Source organism: Struthio camelus, chromosome 3 (assembly GCF_040807025.1).
Source record: "Struthio camelus isolate bStrCam1 chromosome 3, bStrCam1.hap1, whole genome shotgun sequence".
NCBI classification, from domain to species: domain Eukaryota; kingdom Metazoa; phylum Chordata; class Aves; order Struthioniformes; family Struthionidae; genus Struthio; species Struthio camelus.
This window is the reverse complement of record NC_090944.1, coordinates 125,343,903-125,360,502: the sequence shown is the minus strand read 5'-3', so window position 1 is coordinate 125,360,502 and position 16,600 is coordinate 125,343,903. Positions and strand designations below refer to the sequence as shown.

The 16,600-nt window shown below is 43.8% G+C and overlaps 1 protein-coding gene across 8 annotated transcripts in view; it reads right to left on the bottom strand.

Annotated features, from left to right (window-relative positions):
* The window catches only part of CDC42BPA (CDC42 binding protein kinase alpha), a 200,241-nt gene that overhangs the window by 8,324 nt on the left and 175,317 nt on the right, over window positions 1-16,600 (bottom strand). For 4 of the 8 annotated variants that reach the window (XM_068940120.1, XM_068940123.1, XM_068940121.1 and 1 more), the window contains 3 exons: window positions 16,358-16,442; window positions 13,287-13,410; window positions 11,863-11,980 (listed from right to left, as the gene is read on the bottom strand). In XM_068940120.1, the coding sequence (XP_068796221.1) occupies window positions 11,863-11,980; window positions 13,287-13,410; window positions 16,358-16,442 (327 nt within the window). Of the gene's footprint in view, window positions 1-6,889; window positions 7,684-11,862; window positions 11,981-13,286; window positions 13,411-16,357; window positions 16,443-16,600 lie in introns of those variants that run through there. The other 4 variants (XM_068940125.1, XM_068940127.1, XM_068940126.1 and 1 more) reach the window with 2 other exon arrangements.

Genomic DNA, 16,600 nt, shown 5'->3' with positions numbered 1-16,600 from the left:
AAGGGGTCTCAGCTTATTTAGCCCATTTTTACAAAACACCTGCAATAACTGTTCACTTCTTCCTATTTACGTTTCATTATTTTCCCATTGTCCCTCTCAGATAAAGTAGCCAGACGTCAAAGAAAGTTTTCAAATTTCAATACTGAAATGTCAACACACAACAAAGATTCCAGCCCTCCCCAGGGTTTTCTCAGAGAAGCCCTCGGATGCACCAGTCTCTGCAATATCCCAGTACCCCTACGCCTGAAAAGTAAGCAGTTCGATATGGCCCAAATTTTGTTCAACTACATCATTTAACTACCGTCTTAGATCTGGAGGAATCCTCCGGCCCTTTTGCACCAATCGGTTAGGACTATTCCCAGGGAAAAGCGGAGGGCTGCACACCGCTTGCTCCCAACTGTCACCAACCTGCTGCCAATCCAATATTTCAGTGGCCCTTAGTGACCCTTTGCTGTTACAGAGCTTCCTTCTCCCAGTGGGCTAGAAATCACAGAATCACAAAATCGTTGAGGTTGGAAGGGACCTCTGGAGATCATCTAGTCCAACCTCCCTGCTCAAGCAGGGTCACCTAGAGCATATTGCCCAGGATCGCATCTAGATGGGTTTTGAAAATCTCCAGCGAAGGAGACTCCACTACCCCTCTGGGCAACCTGTTCCAATGCTCTGTCCCCCTCACAGGAAAGACGTTTTTTCCCAGGTTCAGATGGAACTTCCTGTGGTTCAGTTTCTGCCCGTTGCCTCTTGTCCTGTTGCTGGGCACCACGGAGAAGAGGCTGGCCTCATCCTCTTGACACTCCCCCTTCAGATACTTATACACGTTGATCAGATCGCCTCTCAGTCTTCTCTTCCCCAGGCTGAACAGGCCCAGCTCTCGCAGCCTTTCTTCAGAGGAGAGGTGCTCCAGCGCTCTAATCCTCTTTGTAGCCCTCCGCTGGACTCTCTCCAGGAGTGCCATGTCTCTCTTGCACTGGGGAGCCCAGAACTGGACACAGTACTCCAGGTGGGGCCTCACCAGGGCTGAGGAGAGGGGCAGGATCACTTCCCTCCACCTGCTGGCAACACTCTGCCTAATGCACCCCAGGATACCATTGGCCTTCTTGGCCACAAGGGCACACTGCTGGCTCATGTTTAACTTGTTGTCCCCCAGCACTCCCAGGTCCTTCTCTGCAGAGCTGCTTTCCAGCAGGTCAACCCCCAGCCTGTACTGCTGCATGGGGTTATTTCTCCCTAGGGGCAGGACCTGACCTTGCACCTTGCCTTTGTGGAACTTCAGGAGGTTCCTCTCCGCCCAACTCTCCAGCCTGTCCAGGTCCCTCTGAAGGGCAGCACAGCCTTCTGGTGTGTCAGCCTCTCCCCCCAGTTTAGTATCATCAGCAAACTTGCTGAGGGTGCACTCTGTCCCTTCCTCCAGGTCATTGAGGAATACGTTGAACAAGACCCGACCCAGGACTGACCCCTGGGGGACACCACTAGCCACAGGCCTCCAACTTGACTCTGCGCCATTCACCACAACCCTCTGAGCTCGGCCATCCAGCCAGTTCTCAATCCACCTCACTCTCCACTCTTCCTGCCCACACTTCCTGAGCTTACCTAGGAGGATGTGATGGGAGACAGTGTCCAAAGCCTTGCTGAAGTCCAGGGAGACAACATCCACTGCTCTCCCCTCATCTACCCAGCCAGTCATCCCGTCATAGAAGGCATTCAGCTTGGTCAAGCATGATTTCCCTTTGGTGAATCCATGCTGACTACTCCTGATCCCCTTCTTGTCCTCCAGATGCTTAGTGATGACCTTCAGGAGGAGCTGTTCCATCACCTTTGCAGGGATGGAGGGGAGGCTGACAGGCCTGTAGTTTCCTGGCTCCTCCTCCTTACCCTTTTTGAAGACTGGCGTGACATTGGCTTTCTTCCTAAATGGCAAACTTTTAACACGCAACCAATAAGCAAGAATTGTAATTTCTCCTCCTGTTCTCAGATCTCTCTCAGATACCAACATAAGAGAATCACAGACCTTATCAATGAAAAAAACCTATTCCATTCTCCCCTTACCCACTGCTGCACTATTCTCAGCTAGGATTTATACCTGAAGGCTTTAAAAAGTCTATTTTAAATCACTTGTGAGATTATACCGCTCTGTCTTGTTTGTTTTTTGCAATGTGAATACTCTACTTTGCAGCACAAAATATTAAAATCTGCTCCTGTGTCCTTCACCCTGCAAATAAGCAATCTGAGATGCCGCTTGCAACATAAGCATCCTTACACACCGTACATAAACAATAGAGGCTCCACAGACAATACACGAAGGAAATAATGGCCTAGAGAATAGGCTAGCGTTCTGTTCCGAGAAACACGAAGGAAAGCTAAGTGCAGCCCCAGGCAAACGTGTGCCCTCGGGTTGGTACCCCAGAATTGCAAGGAACACTGTATAAACCTACGATGTTTCTTTTAGCAAAGAGATGTTTAATGATAAGGTGACTAACCTCCTTAAGACTGACCGAGCAGAGGATGTACAGGCATCAGGTGAAGCAGGGAACTGGCGCACGAAAGACTCATTTATTTTAACAGTGTAGTCTAACGACGATTATTTTTCGTGATCTCAGTTTGCAAAGTCCATGTAATTCCTTATATTCAGTTCTCCCACAAAGCAAACCTTTCATTGCTCTTTGTTCGAAAAATAAAACAAGCACATGCCAGAGGCCCTGGCGTTTTGGAGCAAAAACCCCAGAAGTGATATGCACATGATTGCAGAAAAGGGATCCAGAGAAAAGTAAGTGGTGGTTACAGCAGTAGTTACAAAGCAGCAAAATGCAGCAAGTTAAAAACAACGACAACAAGTATGATTCCTGACCTTCCTTTACTTAATAAGAGAGACAAACCCCCCCCCCCATTTAGAGCAACAATTCAAATCCTAGCAGGTAAAATTCACTCCCGCTGCTGAACCAGAGAAAGGTTAGAGAAAGTATCTTTGAAGACAAAACACCAGCAGCAGAGCAGCTGCTTGCCGAACACAGTTAATCCCTGTGAAACAGGGTCAAAGACCCAAACCAGGTGAGCGCGTCCCCACTCCCCGCAGGAGTGCCGAGCCGCTGGGAAGCTGCCGGTTACGTGCGTGCAATCGCAGCCGCGTCTGTGGTTCCTGCTGCTCTGCTGCAGCGTTACCTTGCCCGGCGCTCCGGCCCCGGCCACCGGCTCGGACCAGCAGGAGAGAGCGCTGAGGGCCTCGCTAAACAGCTTCCTCTCCCTCAGCAAACAGTTTGCTTATGTTTCTCTGTCCATCACGCTTTTTTTCCTCAAATAGCACTCTAGTCACTAAATATAAAAACCCGAGCTTTTGATTCCTCCACGAAATAACATGCCAAGATATAAAAGCCTACTTCAACCGTTTATTTTTCAACTCCCTTACTGATTCCAGGCTCTTTTGGTTCCAATCCCCCATCTGTAACCGGGGTCCCGGGGCCCTGGCCTCTTCCGAGAGGAGCGCTAGCATGGATGGGCGGACAGACAGGCGCAAACCCCAAAGCCACAGCCTTGCTCTCCCTGCCACCGACAGCTTACAGCCTCTCCTCCCGCGAGCCAGGAAGGAGACAAATGCTTTCCTTCACACAAGCTGAAACCTCTTGCTCCGCAAGGAGCTCACAGACACAACGCCTCGCCTCTGAAGCTGCCCAGTTCCCTCGTCTTCTCCAGTTTATGCCACTGGAACCAGTGTTTCCGTGCCGTCGCGACATGAGGATGAAGGATGCTCCTAAATGAAAAACTGCTTTCGTTACTGTGTGAAACAAGCCGGGGCCCATCCTTACTGGTTTCAGGGAAACTACTCACACGAGTAAGGAAAGGTAGCGGGTGGCAGTGGGCCTGCCACGTTTCTGTGATAAATCACTGGATGTTAAACACAGAAAACGCTCTAGTAAAGCTGGATTAAAAAAAGCAGCTGTTAAAAACCAGAACTGAAATATAGCCTCAGTGCCCCTCCAACAGCCCTCTGCACAGAAACAAATGCTAGCTCGACTTAACAAGACTTTTTCTGCATTTTAAGAGAGCATTACTTCTTTGTACTTGCATCTCTCTTCCCGCCAGAAAATCCAGCTTGGAGGCAGATCTGACATCATAGGTGTGCTCCCCAAAATGCTGCAGCTTCACTTTTGGATGTTAATGATTGTGACAATTGGGATTTCATGACAGTGACATGTGAGCACGCACGGGCATTCACTCACCAAAGCTTAGCTACGCCAATTTGTTTTGGAGCCTTATGGACAAGACAGTAATTTTTCCGCCTGTACGTTTAAATTCTCTCTGGTGTTGTATGCAGGTATGTATCCAAAAAGCCTTTCCAGTGCTAGGGATCTAGGAGCACAACAACAACGCCCTCAAAGCCGGCTAGCAGTGAAGGTTTGCCGTGTGTTTGAAGGGTATGCAAACACCACTGAAACCAACAGCGGTCTTACCATTACGGCAACAGGCACAGCTCAACCCACACAAACCCTGACAAACCAACCATTACAGGCGCCCACCCACAGATTATTTCCGATTCTTCTGTAAATCTGTCCAGAGAAGAACTGCAGGTCACAACACAGGTCACAATTAGCAGGAATACGTGTGCCTGTTTTAGCATGACTTGTATTCGCGTAAGACCTAGCAGCCCCTGTGTACTCAGACCAGGATGCACAGTGTAGTCAGAGCTATACAGATACAAGGAAAAAGAAAAGACCACCTCCATCCGCCAAATTTTGTATTCCCACTGGAAAGATATCTACAGTACAGTAGCTTACCTCAGTCTCTGTTTAAAAATACCAGGATTAAGACGATCGACATCATCAAGTTCCCATTATCTTTAACTTTTGTTCTCCTCACTCGTGTACGTTCTATCTTCATTTATTCGAACCTAGAAACTGCCTGGGTACAACTTGTGTCTCTCTCTTAATCTGTGTATGGTGAAGTCTTGCACTCCACATGATTTCATAAATGAACAGACTGAGAGCTGGCCCAAGGCAGATACACCCAGAATCTTTTTCCTAATACAACCTGGTACAGAGCATCCTGCCCCTGCGGTTGGCTGCTGGCAGGATGAGCACTGAAGAACAGAAAACTTATCCTTTGAACATACCCATGCCCTTCCTGGTGATCAAAAATGCTATTTTCATAGCAAAAGGTTCAGCTCCGTTATTTTATGCTTTTTGTTTTTTAAGCCCTGAAACATCTGTTCCTTGATATGTCACAGCTGTGGAAACACCATGGCTGATGCAGAAGACAAATCAGCTGGGACAGAAGAAAGTGCAGGGCTGAGGGAAACCGCTCGAGAGGGGTTTTCTCCCCTGTTGTTAGCCAAGCAAAAGGAAAACCACACCGTGTTAGTAGCGTGAGCACCTGACTCGGCCGCTCATACCCTCAGAGCCAGAGGGCCGGGAGGCCCGGGGATAGGCCGCGGAGGCGGGGGGTGTGCAGGGCTTATGGAATCGCAAGAGAGGAATTTTTCGGCTGAATTTACAGTCATGTGGTAGACGTGTTCAAAGTTGCTCGGAGAGGAGATCAGACTGTCGTGATGCTGAGGGAACTGGGAAGGGGAGCGCCGCTATCAAAGACAACGGAGAGAGAGAGAAAGCAATGAAGGATGGTCACGCGGACAAGCAGCCTGCGAGAGTAGCCCACCGCTGCCAGCAAGCCAGGCGGCACCCTGGCTGCGCGCGTCCTTGCACTGTCACCCCCGGCCTCTCCTCAGCTTCCTCACGTGGTGGCCCATGCGCCTGCCGCCCTCGCTGCTGCTAAAACATTGAAAACAAATAAAACTTTTAACTCATTGGGAATCGATTCTAGTATTTATTATTAGTTGGTATTTCAAAGAGCACCACAGTTGTCAAAGGCGCTTTACAGACAGTTGAGAAGCATCAGTTCCCTGCCTTGAGGAGCTTACAATCTACAACAGACATAGCACAAACAGAGGAGGGTGAACACAGGCGAGATGGCGTGGGGAGAAGGAAGGATGAGAATACACAACAGTTTAAGATCATAAGAGATTTCCTTCCGTTACTCATGCAATTTAGTGATTCCACTGAAATCAAGTGTCACCCGTACAACAAACACAGAGTATTTCTGAGGGGAGGGAACAGTGTTTCAGCAGGACAGGGACACAGATCGGGCAAGGAAGGTGAACTGCTTAGTGTCAGACAACTGGGACAAAATTTACTCCACTGCAGACGGGCAACACAAAGCCTACGTCCTTCTGTACGCGCACCCACGCCTTGCAGCGCTTTGCTGATGAGCAGACTTTGCACTGCCTTCTCTGCACTGCAGAAAACTAGGCCCTTAGTGAATAAGGTGCAAAAAGTACTCGGAAATTCAAATGTTTTTCAATAGCCAACTGAGCAATGCACGCCTGAAGTGCGACCTGAAGACAGAGAGGGGAAAAATAATCCTGCAAATTGAACAGAAACAATTTCTGATTGACCTCTGTGGAACGTGCTGACACAAGCGCTCTCGTAATTCAAAGCCATCTAAGTCCTGGAGATTTAACCAAAGAGCTCTCCAAGGCTCACTCGCCCTCCCTGTGCCATGTACGCTTTCAGCAAGAGAGCCTACGTGGGGATGGTTTGCCCAGTGGCCACCAGCAAATCAGAACATCTTTTTTAATTTCTAACCCTTTTCTCTTCCCCTTGAACTGAGGAATATTAGAAACATTAGGACTTATGGTAAAAATTCAGCTTACCCCTCTGCTAGACCTAAGGCACTACGTTTTGTATGTGGAACATATGGCAGTTTGGAAGAACATTAAGTCACATCCCAATATATGTTATCAAACATTATTATTACTGTTCTCTTCATTTCCGTCAGCTGCTATAATCTATAACTTTTTTTCCTTTTTCTTTTCTTTCTTTTCTTTTCTTTTTTTTTTTTTTTTAAATCACACTGGTATTATGTGGCTTTGCATGTAAACCAGAACATCAATTACCACATCATGGCATATAAAACATAATGCATGTTAAATTGTTACTAGTGAGTTTAGCAGCATCTAAATATCAGTGCAAGAAGCCACTTTTCCAGTAACGGTCCAGAACAAGAAAGCAGGCTTTGATGAGCTCTCTGCTCACAACAGAGAAGTTGCAGCAAAGCCAGCTACCTTCCTAGAAGCCAATAAGGGAAGAAAAGGAACGTCTAAAACCACAAGCTAAAAAGCAGAGGGGAGGCTAACTGCAGGCCATAAACATATTTAGCCAGCACTCATGAGTGTGAAAAAGTCACGACATGGCAACGTTTTCAAAGCGGTCCTCCATGGATCATACTCTGCCCTTAGATGCATGCATGAGGTTCCTGCTTTCTTTAAGTAATACCAAGCATGTTTAAGTATTCATTTACTCCGAAAGTTTCTCATTTGAGACAAGCAAAGCTTCACAGATAATCTATTATGAAAACATAATGGTTCATGTATAGTGAAGTCAAACTGAAGCATAATGTTCAAATATAATGGCAGTCAAGACTAGCTTTGGTATGTAAAATACTTAAGCATGCAGAATATGAAAGTAAAATCAATCCTGTACATCTGATGCACACAGAGAGGTGGTCTGTGCTGCAGTTAAGTGCAGTTCCAGAATTCACATCTTCACTACAAAGGAGCATCCACGATAAAGTGGCTTCAAGGGACAAGAGGGCAGAAGGGAGGCCAGGCTGTACAGCCAGCTAATTGGTGACAGGCTGCTAGGGAAGAAAAACATGTCAATAAATAAGTTTGGGGATATACTAACAGGAATGATTCTAAATTGTACAAAATAAGACAGCGACCCAGATCTAGTCTCCACATCAATAAAATACAAATAGGCATTGATTAATACACAAGCTCTGGTAATAGCCGATAAGAACTTCTGACTTCTGTTTTGTTACAGTCCACAAACCTGCTTGTCAAAGCCAGATCCCCAAATAGCAGCCAGGCATGAAGAAAGGAAGGTTGCAAACCTACAGCAGTTGCAGAATAACCTTTACCATCTTCTCTCTTAAATCTAATCTCAACACTGCATCTTGGGCACATTCATCTCTGGGCCAACACGGGGCTCCGCTGAAGTCAGTGGTGTCCGTTCACAGAGGGAATAATGCGAGACTCTCAATAGACTGTAATTCACTGTAAACACACCTCCCATTTTGACTTCCTAAGTAGAAGTAACTCTTTAAAAGCAGAGTCTAAACCGTCTGTGCCATGTGCCTGTACGTACCAAGACCTTAGAAACGCACGTGCAGCGAAAGCATCTTTCCCCCTTATGTAGCCGCACCAGCAAGTGCGTTCACATGCAGATATAGAGGCTGCACATATGAAGGCATCAGTTTTGGATATAACCTATCAATTATATTTTGAATTCTTCATTTATCTGATTTCCTTCTTGTACTTTCACAAGAAAAACTAAAGTCTCTGAGGTCGATCTTCTAAAAGACATCATTAAGAAGAGGAGAGGACTAACATAACAGCAAGAAAGCTCCTGCTGGCTCTGTATCCACCAGCCAGGTAATGCCATGGGCTGAGGCAGTGCAAACTTCTGTCCCCTCCTGCCCTCCCAGCATACTGCACCCTGGCTGCGCATGGGCCTCTGCTAGCAGGTCTAATTCTGCGCTTTGTTCAGTCTTTGGCATTTCCCCTGGAAAAGGCAGCAGTGGCAGGTTAGCGGGACTGCAGAGGTAAGTTTTGATTTGTTTTGCTTTCCTCACTTTTACATATGAGACAAAAATTTGTCCTTTGCTTTACAAAGTTCATCCATGGTAAACAGAAGTTAGATAAAGGTAACCTGAGCTGGCTATTAATTTATGACAATCTCATCCAATGCTGAGTTTAAACTATCAATTCTCTGTCAAAACCTATTAATAAGGATCCTTCTGCCTACAGACCATTATGCTGACTTTAGGTAAAGTTCATGCTGGATGAACAAATCCATATCAGTAGATCCAGCCATGGCTGAACTTGCTCAAATAAGAGGGAAAGAGGAAATTGCAAATAAAAAGGCCCAGTCTATTATTTTCATTCACTTTCTGCATTCCAGTATCTCATAGAAAGAGGAGTTACAGCTCCTAAAAAAAGTGGGATGAAGACAAGTGAGAAAATATTTAGCCTTGCGCTACTTGTTCCCCCTAGTGGTAGCACCGTTGAATACAAAAACATGTCGGCACTCACAAAATAAAATGCGGCAGTCTTTCCCGTATTTCTTTAGAAATGAGTTTGTTACTTTCTCTGTTGAAACATACTGATCTATGTAAAAATATGATGGTGATGATGTTCCAGCTGCAGAATCACCATGCGATGCTAAGAAGCACAAAAACCTTTTCACCTTTTGGAATAAGGTAAGAATCCAGTGAAATCATTCAAAGATGCCTCTTCGAAGAGAAACTGTCATACGGATGAACTGCACGGGGGATCGGATGAGCACTCTTTACCTTGTGTACTGGTCCTCCTGGACACAGTGTGCTATTTCCATCCTACCTGTTATTCTAGATTTATCTGTCACATAAAACCTTATGCTCAGAGTGCATAACATCATACGCGTTTGAATCATCCCGCACAACTTCTCCTCTACTCTTGCGCCTGAGTAACGAAGTAGTCCGTCCGTTTGGAGCAGACGAACTGGAGACCTAGTCCAGCACACGCCTTACAGGAAGTTGCTGGAAAAGAAAAACCTGCCTGGACAGAAGTAGCACTCTTGACAGAAAATGTATTTCCTAAAGTCAGGTTACACTTTCAAGCTCACACTCTTTCTAGTCCCCTGACTGATGTAACTCTCCTGTAACCGTTCAGTTAGAAATACAAATACGATACGATACTGCAGAAACTACCAGAATAATAAACATCAAAATCACTCTTTCTGTAGCGATAGCTCCCAGCATCAAGACTGATATCTACTTGCAAAAATGCGTTTTTAATAGTAACTTTAAAAAACAAACTGCGGTAGTGGAAGAGGTGCAGAAATCAATTCTATATTATATTTTCTAGTGGCTTTTCATCCATGTTATGAGAAGAAAGCAACTCACGAGTTTCCTTCAAAGCATCATATTGATTGGTAAGAAGCAAAATACCAGTCCTACCTCCAAATCTGACCTTCGCGCTAATACAAAGCTGGCTGGTTTATTTGGAACGAATTTAAATCTAAAAGCCATTTAGAGATGACATAACTGAAGAAATACTAATCCAAATCAAAGCTTACAAAAATCCCCTTCCACAGAAAAAAATCACTCCTCATTTCACACTTGCCAGATTTGGGGCTCAACTAAGAATCCTTGCAGCTTTCGGTTCCCATGGACTTCCAGCGACCGACAGCGTGAAATGCGATGTTTTGCCTGACCTTTAGCAACAGCAGCAGATTATTTCCCTGCTCTAGAAGAGCCAGAAATATTTTAAAGAACCGACCAGAAACAGAAAAGTGGAAAAAGTTCTGATCTGCGTTCTGTCCTGAAGCAAATTCTCACTCTTCATGAAAAATTAGCAGACATGCCGGTGAGATAAACACCATCTGCCAGCTTCCCTTAGGTTTGTCTTGGGTTTTCCACAGCCTTCCTGCTCTTTCTCTTGGGTATTTCTTCATTGGCTTCAAAACGCGCACGCACACACAATGTTGTTTGCTGCTCAATTTCACTGAATGCATTCGTTATAGCCAAGAGTCTCAGACTACTCTAGTACTTCTAAAGGAAATCCTCCCCGTGCATATCCCTCATCCGTAAGGAGCAGGGAGTGCCAGAAGGGCTCACGCACAACGTGCAGACTTTACGGTCAAGCGCAACGTGAAAGTACCATTGGCTGCACAAGTGAGGCCAAATGAGTGGCTGGACACCAGAAGTTACGCTCCTGAGCTCCTGAACTAGTGCAACTGTACGGCACGCTTTCCTTTCCAGTCCTGTTATTGTCTCCTTTTAATTTTCCAGATGCTGAGAGACTTTTTCACAGGCTCTCCTACTTACTGCTTTCTGCACAGGCTACAGGTTAACAGTAATGACCACTTTAGATCACAGCACTACTGTACAGGTGACATATGCCTATGTCTTACAGTGGTAGTCATATAGTCTCTTCAGCCTTCTTTATGGATCTTCCTTACAGGCTTAATTAGCACCTTCTGAATGATATCTAACTCAACGCGGATGAATTTAAAGCACAATACAGAACACACAAACAAGACGTTCAACGTAGCTTGAAGTAAACAGTACGAACACTCTCCTGTGACCAAAACATTATTTGGTCTATAGCTCAGCAGAAGTTTTACTACCTTCAGAAGTAGTAAGGTTTCGTGGAAAGGAACGTGTGTGTGCACTATCACATTCTCCATTTTCTTGTTTTCTTTTTTCACTTTACAAGGTTAATTTTTCACGCAAAAGGTTCTGTTTCACTGAGACTAGAGAGAAAATGAAAAATGACATCTTCGGCAGGGATTAGATTTGGACCCTACATGCTGCAAAACTGCTACATTTCCACTGTCTGAGGAAAAGAGGCTCTACGGAGGCCAAGCTGGAGCTAGAAACAGGAAGGGAGGAACGGAATTGAACTTACAATGATACAGTTTATGGAGACAGGAATTTCTCCTTCCATTCCTGCAAAGAACCTAGGCCTAAATCCTCTTAAATCTGTCCCTTCATATGCGCTAGATAAACAATAACCAACACTGGGAAGCCAAACTGCCTTAAAAACCAGGAGGCATTTCCCCCCCCCCCACCCCCAGTTCTTGTGCGTCAAACTGTTCTTTTAAATTTTATCACGTGAAGTAGAGCATGTTTAGCTCCATTTCCCTGGTTACACTGCTTCTGATATGAAATACACCAAACACTCTGAATAAACATTTAAAACAATATTTGTCTGCCTTTCTCTTATTTGCAGCCTCTGTTGCAGCCATTCTCACATGTTACTTTCTCACTTACCATTGGAAGGTCTTTGAGAATCTGTATACCATCTCCTGGACCCATATGTGCTATGTGGTTAAAATTAGTTGGGTTAGAAATTAATTTATTTCTCATTTCTGGATCTCGTAGCATCTCCCTGCAAAAGAAAATATTTCATTCAGGTGCTTCGTTCAAGGTGAGAACGGACATTTAAAAAATAAGTACAGTTTTGATTATCAGTTACTTCTAAATGAAAATTAGAAATCTAAGCACGTTAACAGTGAAAACTCTTGCTATCAGCGTTGGCCTGGACAAACCTCCAGCCTCAAGAGAGAGCAGGGGGCCAGAACAGACACATGCTGTATTGCAGGCTAACAGCCCACACCCAGTAATTACTAATATTCAGGGAATATACAACCACTGTGAGCCGATAAAAAGCTCAGTAAGATGAGCAAAAGCAGAACTCTTTTGTGATGTTGTACTGCAAAGCGGAGATGAAAATGAAGGGCAAAACGTGAAAAGAGACCTAATACTGCACTACCTTTCTCTCAGTCTATGGTCAGAATTACCACAGAAGCTCTCCAAAATGGCAAGGATGCATTTCAGAACTCAGAGGAAACAGAATTTTAAAAGACAGAACCACAAGCAGCTCAGGAAATGCAAAGGACAAGAACTTTGGACCTTTAACTTCACAGCACACAGCTCTTGCTTAGAGCCAAAAAGAAAGGAAAGCAGGGAGCCACCCATCAGTGGAAGGAGCTGGAAAACTGAAGTATTCAGTTCTTCAAGGTGTATTTTAGCACAGTAGCAGGTAATCTTTAGTGAGTGACAGAAAGTGGTCAATAAACATCCTTTCCGAACCTGTAAGTAGTGCTGACCTATTTTTATTGCTATTTAGGAAAATATGTGCACCTGTTAAAGACTTCTATTAGAAATACGTCCTGCAGCTCAATGCCCCCTGCAGGTGAGTTTTCTGGGATTTAGAGAGTGTTTATGTAGTTAAGAAACACAGAAATCAAAAAAGCAGATGCCCTTGGAATACTGCTGAGAGTAGAATTGCCCTAAAGAAAGAAAAGTAGAACCAGAGTCTGAAAGTAATTAATCCATATGCATAATTAGCAATGTAATCTCCTTTTGTAAAATGTTTATTATGGATCTTTATATACAGTATAGATGCACGCATATGTACCTATATACAGTATGCAAAGACATGCATTCCAAATTACAGTTGTTTCACACAATTAATTTCAATTAATGAGATTACTTGTGTATCCAGTGCATATCCACATCCAGACTGGTATCAACACAAATTATACATCAAAGTTTAACACAGCAGTGAAGACACGGAAACATCTGAAAGGGGAATTCCAGAAAGCAGCAAGTGAAGTACTACATGGGCATCAGTCACTGTCCTTCAAGGCCTACAGGAATGTACAGAGGACAAGTACATGTTGAATACCGACCTCCTCTGCTGCATCCTCTCCTCCTCCGGTACTCTGAAAGAATAGCGCCGCTTGTTGTTGATGTTTCGAACCATTTGCTTCCGGCTGTTATCTGATGTCTCAGGAACTACCAGTTCATCACCCTCTGGAATCAATACGAAAATGATCCAGTGGGATACTTCGTTAGTTATTTAATAAAATTATTTGATTTTTTTTAAAACACAAACAAACAAAGAGCAGGTAGGTTTATGCAACGTTTCTGGATCTAAACCACTGGAGAGGTCCCTGTATAACCGCACAAAGCTTCACGATGCAGGCCCTCAAGCCAGACTACAATTGTAAGAAAACCTCAGTAAAAGAGGAACAGCGCACTAAGTCTCTGCAAGTGCCACATACACGTTCATTTTCAAGCTCACATCAGGATTCATCCAGTTGTCATATCTACCACGGGGAGGGTAAGGATACAAGATGTTTTATCTACATGATCAGAAATTGTTCTATCAGGAGCATATGATAGATCCCATTAGAAAAAAGCAGCTTAGTCTGTAAGGACCCACCACAGATGAGTCTCCCTGCAATGTCAACATTAATCAGTTCTCATTTGAACACAAAACACATCATGCTTATTCAGTACGGATGTATGATCACTGCATATTTAGTAACATTGCTTAGGTTGCAGGGAAATCGGCTGTTTGGCTACACGGGACACTGATGTGCAAGTAGCCTGCCTCCTTTGCAGCTGGAGGCCGAAGGAAATCCTCGGGGAAGCTGCAGTGTCTGTTCTTATTGCTTGGACACATCGCAGGGATGCTGCGGTAAAAAACAGAAATAGTTCATAGTCTGACATTCAAGTTTTTACTTTGGGGTCTGGTCACCTTATACCAATCTCAGTTCATTTAGAAGGAGGATTTTTTTAATTTGTTGTTTCTTAACAGTTGCGTTGCCAAGTCCGTTTCCTTGTCGCCCTTCTGCTTCCCTCTGTGTTTCCCGTATTTGGATGGTGATACTTGCTCTTAAATGTAGGGAAAGGAAGTTCCTCTGGGTGTACGCACGTGTATTGAGAGAGAGAACATGCATGGACAGTCCTCGACACCAGATAAAGCCACTCGGGTGAGAAAACAGTGCAAATAAATACTTAAAATATCAATTAAGATGTCTCTTTCAAATGGCCTAACATACTCAATTCAAACCTATTTTTATCGAGAATCTTAAACAGATAGCAGAGGTTATCATGGAATTTGAATTCAAAGACATTTTCTCTCTCTGCTCTTGCCAGTTTTAGACATCATCCATTTGTCACCAAAGATAAACAAACACTTCTTGACTTATGGGCCTTTTTTTAGTCATTATGTACTCTATTGTACAGCACAGACTTTCCTTCTTCTCACACACGAGATGATAAAACTATATTCCCAAAATACCATGGATTAATTCTTTCAAACAAGACCTCTATCCTCCTTCTCCAGGCAAAACGTCCTTGAAAATTTTATATGGTGTAAAATCTAGTTTCATACATGATCAAACCTACAAGGTGTCATCACACAATCTCAAAGTGAAGAACTAAGAGCCTGGAAACATTTAGGTGGGCAATAAAGGACCTTAGTCCTCCCTCTCAAGCTTTCTTTGGCAGTTCTCACTAAAAGCCACGAAGACAGTCTTGTTGTGCCAACCGTCTGGAAACTCAATGCAAGATTCTTTTACGTTCATTCCCCGCTCCAGGGACTATTCCTTTTGAAGTATTCAAAGTTTGACATTTTGCTGCAGCTGTGGGAAAAGGGAAGATTTCCTTCCACACGTATAGGTCTCGCCAGGGCATCTTCAATAAAGAGGTGAAACGTATAGCAGTGACAATCATAAAACATGGACCTTACTTTCAATGAATATTGCAACTGCTTTCTCTTGTTTTGTAAAACATGGAGACTGAAGTTACACTTAAGTTCAACCTCATCCAACACCCACCGCTAGCTGCCAATACAGATTTTGCATGCAACTGTAATCTCTTTGCTTAAGATCAACTGCAGATCTCACAACGGATGGGATCTACTAGTTAAGTAGTTTAACCAAAAAGAACTTGCAAACTTTTAAAGAGATGCACCTGCAGAATATTTTATTGCTTGGCAGACTTCTCTGAGAGTCAGCGAGATGTCCAGAGCAAAACATCAACCTTACGCTTTTCTGACTCTATGTTCTTCAAATTCTTTTCTCTTCTGCTCCATTTTTAATGTGTAGTCTCTATTTAGACTTGAAAATTCGTTAGGCATACTTCCACCATATGGCTCCTCTCTACCACTGTCCTCCATTTTGTACTAATTTGTGAGCAGATAATTTAATTAGGCAGTGGTACACCTTTCTGGAGTGTTAGCTTCCACAGCAGATCAGTGACTTCAGAGTACTTGTTAAAAAAATTATAGCTTTCCACTGTTAAAATAAAACATTCTTTAAAAGGCAACAATAGAGTTTTTAAAAATTATAATGACATTTATAACAAGTATCGTAAAACACACCGCCTCTCTACCTAAAAGTTCTGTTTGGGTTCTTTCTTTTTAAACTATACTCAGGGGCATGTTTGCAAAACGTGCTCAAAAAAAATGAGAGAGACTCTTAACAAACAGAATTCTGAAGCTAACACTTGGGCACACCATCACACATGGCCCCAGTAGCAAGTGATGAAAATACACTATTGTATTGCTTTCTGATCCTTGGGAGAGGTTTGTTTAGGTCAAGTGCAATACCAGTTCAAATCCAGCACCACTGAGATCACTATTAAAGCCTTCAATTTCACAAGCATTTTTAGATGGCATTCTGACAGCTCATCCCAAAATAGGGGGGGAGTTCCTAGTCACTGTTTTCCTTTTCCAGTCTTTTCAAAGTCTTCATTGAATGTTCAGCGGGAAAAAAAGTTCAGACTCGCTGCTCAGCGACATCTGTATCATTCCAATCACTGTGGAATCTGTAAGCTTAGCTTTCTCCCAATTAACGAGCACACGTATGTTTGAGAGATCTTATTCTACAAGGCACAGATCCAGGCCAAACAAAAATGCTCTTTCTAAACAAAAGTTTGCATGATGAAAACCAGCTCCTTCTTTGCTTACCTGCCATTTTGTTTTTGAAATATATTAATCGAATCGTCTCCAGTCCCAAAAGGTTTAGTGATCCTTCTGTATTCAAGGGTCGTACCTGAAATGATGTAAATCGTTCTTTTAAAAATAATTCATGTTACACATCTCTCTCGATATAGATACAGGTAGTGCAGCTCTTTCTGAAAGATATAGGGAGCATTATAGGCTTCATAAAAGGAGCACTGAGACAAAGCCAACTAGGAGGCAGACCAGGGC